General features: G+C 41.8%; 1 protein-coding gene across 2 annotated transcripts; it reads left to right on the top strand.

The window, feature by feature from the left end:
* Positions 1 to 1,889: 1,889 nt before the first annotated feature.
* On the top strand, positions 1,890 to 6,675 carry LOC121812073. 2 transcript variants are annotated; one of them, XM_042213208.1, is made up of 4 exons: positions 1,890 to 2,518; positions 2,599 to 4,627; positions 4,713 to 4,970; positions 5,042 to 6,675. In XM_042213208.1, exons 2-4 carry the CDS (start codon positions 3,109 to 3,111, stop codon positions 5,140 to 5,142), a joined length of 1,878 nt encoding a protein of 625 aa, XP_042069142.1. In that variant the 5' UTR covers positions 1,890 to 2,518; positions 2,599 to 3,108; the 3' UTR covers positions 5,143 to 6,675. The 2 variants fall into 2 exon arrangements, with proteins under 2 accessions (XP_042069142.1, XP_042069143.1); XM_042213209.1 differs by having other exon boundaries at positions 1,890 to 4,627.
* The last annotated feature ends 1,097 nt before the right edge of the window (positions 6,676 to 7,772 follow it).

Raw genomic sequence — 7,772 nt, 5'->3', positions numbered from 1 at the left:
CGACTCCACTGAACGGCTACCCTGAGGTACCCCTGAGCAAGGTACCGTGGGGGGGGTGGCGTGGGGTTTTTCGAGTGCCCTGAAGACGGGGGCTTAACTGTGAGGTAAAATCCTGGCTGAGGAAGGGTACCTCTGGCCGCCGGTGCCCCTTACACGAACTGGGCTCCACTTCGTCTGCCCCTCTCCGCTGCCTACCTCGGGGCTGGCTGCTAGACTGGTGGCTGCCCCACCGTGCTTCGATTCACGTGGGTGTGGTTACAATGCAGAGGAAAAATGCTATTTGCCTATGGAGGACTAACACCGGGGGTTAAGACCACGCCACATTTACAATAAGACAACAACAAACAAGAAGACTAACGTTTTTTTTTTAACTTTACATAAACGACACAATGGAGTAACTATAAACGGGCATCATAAACCCCCGACCTTCCGATCATGGGGCCACCACTCTACCTACTGAGCTATCCCTGTTGTGTTGTACGTAGCGCTGACGTGGGACAGTTTTCCAATTTCATTGAACTATTGTACTGTACTGTATATGTATGACTGTGCAATGACAATAAAGAGTTATTTTATCTTATCTTATAGAGTTATCTTACTACACCTAACAATGTAGTATATTTCAAACACATATTCCTAACTTCCTTTTTAACAGGGTGCCCAGACCTTTAAATTCGTATTATATTTTTAAAGAGATTTTTCTCAGTTATAAGTATCCCATGGTATTATTTCGTTATGTATCAGGAAGTGAGTGACTCTATCCATCTATCATCTTCACATATGACATATATGCTTTGAAATTGTGTTTGTGAACTTCTGTGCCAAATTTAAGTAATTATGTTTTTAAAAATTATTTTCAGGACTCCATCCTTTGCTCTAATTTGTTCTTTAAATGTAGCTATGGTTTATGGCAGAGACCAAAACTCAAATATTAACAGTTATTGTTCAAGATAAACCCGATTAAAGTCAAGTTCTAGTTCTAGTTTGGCTTGTACAGCCCTGACACCCTAGCTGTGCATGGCTTCCTCCTCTTCTACTCATGTTATAGTGAGCATGTATAACTTTATGGCACCCATCTATCCTGCAAACCTTGAAAAGGCTGCTGAGGCTCTGAATAAATCTGGGGAAGACACTCTGACAGTCCCTGATCTGCCTGTCCATGTTCCCTGAAATCTCTCTCAGCTATCGTAGCTTTGGTTTTCCACGTCATGACATATTCCTCTTGTGAAGGCAGGGGCCCTATGTTTGAATGTGTGTGTGTGTGTGTGTGTGTGTGTGTGTGTGTGTGTGTGTGTGTGTGTGCGTGCGTACACACCATCAGATAAAGTGGCTCAGCTTTAATGTCACTTGTCAAGAGCAGTTGGCAGATAAATTTACAAAATGTAGCTGCATGATACAGCTTATTTTTTGAGTTTGGTGGCAGCGCGAGTAGCTGTGATCTAAGTGACGAAGCCTGTGCTGCAAGGAAATCTGGCATACATACATGTTTGTGTGTGTAAAAAAGCATGTGAATGTAATTAATGATGTGTTCCTCCTCTTCATAGGGTAATAGGATTTCCCCACCCCGGGCGGTAAGGATAGAAAGGAGAAGGGGGGAACGGCTATGCACATATGTATGTGAGAGTGTGTGTTTGCTGCAGAGTTAGTGAATGGGAGCCCCATGTAGTGATGCCATAGAGGACTCTTCTCTCTCTGTGTGTGTGTGTGTGTGTGTGTGTGTGTGTGTGTGTGTGTGTGTGTGTGTGTGTGTGTGTGTGTGTGTGTGTGATAGGGGGAGGGGGGGACAAGCGAGTGATTTATAACAGCTACTTCAGGTCTCTCCTCTCTCCCACAGCAGCACTGCAAACACATCCATTACGAACGTACTGATGTTAATGGGTATAATTATGGAAGGTTGGGTACATTAGAATATCTTAAATATGATCCATAAGGAACACTATAAAAACTAATCCATAAGTAAATATGATATATGTTCATAATGAACCTTTTACATCTGCACTTTTTACATATTTACTTACCATGTCATTATTAAAGCTGCTATACCCAATTTGCAAAAACAAGTTAGCTTAACATATTTTTTTTTCATGTTCATAACAACATTTTAACAAAGCATAGCTATAAATGTTGTTTGGAGATTAAAGAAAAAAAAATGAAGTGGTTCTGTTGCATTTGTCTAAAACCATCAGCCAATAACATGGCTCAGTCCAGAAAAACGATAGAACAGTCTTTCCTGACTCCTTAAATTCTACATTAACATGGCTCCACCACACTATGCACTGGCCTGTTTAGCAGCAAAGCACACCAGGGGGTGTGGCCTATGGATAATATCCAATGGGAGGGGGGAGCCTTCTTGACCGTGTTTATGCTTCCATCTAGCCTGTTTTTTTAAATTGGGGAAAGCGGCTTTAACTACCTTTCTTTTATTAACTTAATTTTTCTCTGTCTAGTTTGCTACCAGTCCTGGCACAAAAGATGTTATGTTAGCCACAAGGTGAACCTCACTGAACCTCTTCCAGAGGTAAGTGTTTTTGCAGAATTCTTCTCAGTAAAATATGTAAGGTAAACAAAGTCTTACTTTGTGTTTTTGATTGTTATTAGGTCTTTAGTGAAGATAGTTCAAGTGAGGGGGCTTCATCAGAAGAGGAATATGTGCCAGATTCTATAGCTGACTCAGACAGCTCATGGGACAACAAATCAGAGCCTTTAAATATAAGTTGCAAACAAGTACAGAACTCTGAGATCTCCAGCAGTCAATCTGCTTGCAAAACGAAAAGACCTCGCCTAGAAAGTTTTTTAGAGAGCGTAGGACAAAGAATTTCAGAAGATGCCGAATCAATATCTGAAGATGGAATTGGCACAAGACAGCTCGACATATCAGGGGTTATTGCCACAGCAGAAAAGTCTGATGCTGAAGGCATTGTTGATGACTCTAATACTACGGCTGAAGATTCCTTAAAAACATCCTCCTCACTAAGAAACAAAACATACTGCTACATTTGTGGAAAACTACAGACAAAGTTTACACGTCATTTAAAAACTCATGAGAAATCACATGCAGATGTTGCTCGAGTTTTAAGTCTTCCCAAGAAGTCCAAAGACCGTTTGAAAATGCTTTCTAAGCTGCGAAACAAAGGAAACCACAGACATAACTCGGAGGTCATCGCAAGTGGGATTGGATCATTAAAAACCAGACGCACATCAAAAAAACCCTACAAAGGAAAAGACTATATTCACTGCATTTATTGCGAGGCATTATATCTTAAAAGAGATCTTTGGAGACATGTTCGTAAATGTTCTTCAAAACCAGTGGAGGCCAATTCAGAGGGGGGACGAAAAAAGGTCTTGTCCCTGGCCTGTATGAGTGAGTCAGCTCTGTGTCAGCAAGTTTCCCCCGGTGTTTGGAAGATATTAGCTGTCATGAAAGATGATGAAATAACTTCTACTGTGCGAAGTGACTTCTCTATTCTTCAGCTTGCTCAATCATTCTTTAACAAACATGGGAAAGATCCCACCAAATTTGACTACATTCGCCAGACACTCCGAGAATGTGGAAGACTTCTGCTCACACTTCGGAAAGAATGCTCAATACACACTTTTGAGGATGCTGTAAGACCTGCAAATTTCAATGTGGTTATCAAAGCTGTTAAGAAGGTGTGTGGGTATGATGAAGAAAAGAACTGCTACTCGACTCCAAGCCTTGCTTTAAAGTTGGGACACTCACTGCAGAAAGTCTGTGATATTATACATTGCAGAGCACTGATGGCAGAAGACAGTGCACTGATAAAGTCAACCCAGAGTTTCAAAACCCTTTATGCTACAAAGTGGTCAGAACTCATCTCCCATACTGCATTAACCACACTAAACGAGCGGCACTTCAACAAGCCTTCCACACTTCCTTTCACAGAAGATGTTCAGCGTCTTCATAGACATCTGGAGAAGACTACAGAACAAGCACTGAAGGACTTGGAAGAGCATAGTTCACCAAAATCATACAGTGAACTTTGTAAAGCTACCATGGCAAATGTAATACTATTTAACAGGAGAAGAGGGGGAGAAATTTCAAAGATGACACTGAATGGCTTCCAGGAGAGAGACACTAGTACCCTGCACAAGGATGTTGCAATTGGACTGACAAAATTTGAACTTTACCTTTGTCAACACTTCAGTCGTGTAGAATTGAGGGGTAAACGAGGACGCAAGGTTGCAGTGCTACTTTCACCAGACATGGTGAATGCCATAACACGGCTGACAGAGAAAAGACAAGACTGTGGTGTTCTGGCAGAAAACATATTCCTGTTTGCCAGACCTCATTGTCTGACTCCCTACAGAGGACAGGACTGTTTGAGGATTTATGCAACTGAATGTGGGGCTGAAAACCCCGAACACCTACGTTCAACGCAGTTGCGCAAACATGTCGCAACTTTGTCTCAGATCTTAAACCTCAAGAATCACGAGTTAGACCAAGTTGCCAACTTCCTAGGTCATGATATTCGTGTTCATCGCGAATATTATAGACTTCCAGAGGCTACTACCCAGCTTGCCAAAATATCCAAACTACTGATTGCCATGGAGAAAGGGTCTCTCAAAAGCCTTCAAGGCAAAACACTTGGAGAGATTGAAATCGAAGGTAAAGTGGTGTTAAGGTTAAGAATTATACACGTTTCCTGCACTATAACCTTATAATTCATTAAGACAATCTTTTATTTTGTTAGATAACCTACAGTTGACAGATTCAAGTGAAGAAAGTGAGGTCGGAGCGGAGCGTGAGGAGGTCGGAGCGGAGCGTGAGGAGGTCGGAGCGGAGCGTGAGGAGGTCGGAGCGGAGCGTGAGGAGGTCGGAGCGGAGCGTGAGGAGGTCGGAGCGGAGCGTGAGGAGGTCGGAGCGGAGCGTGAGGAGGTCGGAGCGGAGCGTGAGGAGGTCGGAGCGGAGCGTGAGGTCAATGAAGGAAATCTTGTATATCCACAGATTGGTAAGTACAATGTGATTAGTCTCAACTTTGTTCAATTTATGAAATCACATGACTAATAGACTTTATTACAGATTCTATAGATACTAGAATGATGAAGAAAGTTGTCAAGGAACCTCCAGGTATGTGTTTGTCATCATTTATTGAAGCTTTTACCTTTGTAACTACTTCCTAGACACTTTTGCTATCTTTGCTATCTTTATGTAAAAAAAAAAAAAAAAGATAATTCATTACTATCATTTTTCCAGTGATTGTTACCTTTGTCCAAATGGTAATTTAAAGAAAGTCAAGGATCTTTCTAAAGACCAGCTCAACAGAATAGAAAGGTCAGTTTTGGAGGATGGTCAGGTAGGAAATGCTAGTTTGAACAGGTGATTTTGAGCTGTGATTTAAAGTTCTAGAGAGAATCTAATGAGCAGAGGAAGTTCCAGAGGGTGCAATTAGCAGTGGCAAAGGATTGTACCCTCAGATTTATGATTTTGATGATGGGGGTAAGGAGGTTAGTGTTAGCAGTGTTGTGGGAGAGTGACAGTAAAGACAATCCCTCAGGGTGGCGGGGGCGAGGTTGTTGAAGGCTTAAAAGTTGATTAGGAGTTTGCACTCAATACTATAGTCAGTGTGCAGCCAGTAATGTTCTTTTTAGGATGTGGTGATATAGTCTCTAGATATGTCCCCTTTTGCATAAAAGGGGACATATTATGCAAAACCCACTTTTTTTTGTTGCTTTTGTATGTATATTTGGTTATGAATTGCCTCCCGACTCCTTAAGTGTAGGTTTTCAACAACTAAAAAAGGAGCTCTTTTAGGTCCCAGGTAGTGTATTTTGCACAATCCAGCATAATCACAGCCTCAGCACCTGTCCTCGTGGACAATGCAAAGGCCGTCTTTGGGCTGTGTAGACTAAACACTAACTGTTCTTAGCAGGGCTGTAAAACTAGTGTGTGCAGAACTCAATTCTTCGGCTTATTTGAAGGAAGCCGATTATCGCCATTATATTTTTGCATCCTACAACCATGTCAACTCACACAATTGAGCATAATACGTCCTCTTTAATTTAAAAATTGTTTAAAAAGTAGTTTGTTTACATTTATTTTTTTCTGCTTCTAGCTTCTCTGGAAAATGCAAGGAGGGTCAAAAAGCATCCTTGGTCTCCCACGGAGGTTGCTGCGATAATGAAGTATTTTGGCGAACATATCAAAAAAGGAAAACTGGCCACTATTATCGAATGCCAGCAATGCAAAACTGCAGAAGATCCTGCTCTGGCTGGTCGTTCTATTCAAAACATCAGAGATTTTGTGAGGAATCGGGGCGTGTTGTTGAAGAAAAAAGAAAATCCTATGTAGAGGAGTCTACATAACTCCAAAGTACTTCTTGGAGGAGTTACAAAAGATATTTTGTATGTTTTGGTTTCTCATTTATTTATTTTAGAATTTTACTATTAGAAGATTGGTAAATTCATTTTGTTGACACTGTTTTAGTGCATCTGATCTAAGAGGACATATAATTTTATATTGCCAGTTATTTTCATTTCTGTTAACAAAACAATCCTGTTTTTGTAAAATGCACTCAATTTGTTCCTTTTATTCACCTGTTGCCCTTTTAATACACACAAAATACATGTTTGTGTATGTGTATGGCCTTTGTCCTGTTAATAAAGTTAGCCCTGACAATTACTGTTCATGTCAGGGGGAGGAGCCAAGTTACCTAATTAGTGTTGTCCTCTTATTACACCATGTTGTCAGGTTCTTATATTTTGAGTTCTGGTGTGTTTTTCACAATTTTGAAGTGAGATTTGTGTTGTACAACTCAAATGGGATTTTTAAAGATGCACTTCATCTATCTAGCACAAGCGGAAAGGGGGGTCCGTTTAGTGTTGCAAAAATCTTGTTTGAAAAAATTGTCCTTCCAATTCACCTTTACCAGTATGTGTGTGTGTGTGTGTGTGTGTGTGTGTGTGTGTGTGTGTGTGTGTGTCCGTCTCTGTGTGTGTGTGTGTGTGTGTGTGTGTGTGTGTGTGTGTGTGTGTGTGTGTGTGAGAGAGAGAGAGAGAGAGAGAGAGAGACACAGAGAGAGAGAGAGAGAGAATGATAACCAGATGCTACTGGGTGAAAGGAAGGTGAAGGTTACCAGAGGTGTTTAGGCCTTGGTACAAGTTTCTGTGCATGTGTGTGCTATTCTATTTGTGCATATACATGTTTGCAGGTGTATGCATATACACAGAGACCTGACTTGTTTTGGGCAACTACCAATACATTGCCAGAATTTTTCTCTCTCTCCTATGTGTGTGTGTGAGGGTCTAAAAGAGAGTGTGTATCTTGCTCTGCTGGAGAAGTTGGAGTGATAAAAACCTGAATTGAGGAAAATACTCCAGAGAGTAAACAAAGGGGGCAAGGAAGAAATAAATAAAGAGGATGTAGAGCTTTTTGGTAATGGACTGGTAGATGCTGAGGACCACATCCACCTCTGTGTGTGCGCAAGTGTGTGAGAAAGTGTGTTAACATATATAAGAATCTCACACACACACACACACACACACACACACACACACACACACACACACACACACACACAGTGTCTGCCTGTCTCCTCTCACATTACCCTTTACATTAAAACCAGTCAGGGGGAAAATTACTGCAGACCTGGCCACCGTCTGTCCACCTGGCCCCACAGAGAGAGAGGAGAGGATAAGCAGAGGCCTGGGGAAATAGGGGGATGAGGAAAGGTTTGGGGGGTGGAGGGGGGGGGGGGGGGGGTTTTCAAGGCACCTTTGGAGAGGGACAAGGCTGCCCAAGGGGCACTGGTCTG

Source organism: Haplochromis burtoni, unplaced genomic scaffold, assembly GCF_018398535.1.
Source record: "Haplochromis burtoni strain Fernald_Lab_line unplaced genomic scaffold, NCSU_Asbu1 Contig_426, whole genome shotgun sequence".
Taxonomy (NCBI): domain Eukaryota; kingdom Metazoa; phylum Chordata; class Actinopteri; order Cichliformes; family Cichlidae; genus Haplochromis; species Haplochromis burtoni.
This window is presented reverse-complemented; position numbering and strand designations above follow the sequence as displayed.

Coding starts and splice junctions, on each gene's coding strand:
- LOC121812073 (XM_042213208.1), top strand. CDS start 3,109: ATGCTTTCTAAGCTGCGAAACAAAGGAAACCACAGACATAACTCGGAG. Junction 4,628..4,712: donor TGGAGAGATTGAAATCGAAG/GTAAAGTGGTGT, acceptor TTATTTTGTTAG/ATAACCTACAGTTGACAGAT. Junction 4,971..5,041: donor TCTTGTATATCCACAGATTG/GTAAGTACAATG, acceptor ACTTTATTACAG/ATTCTATAGATACTAGAATG.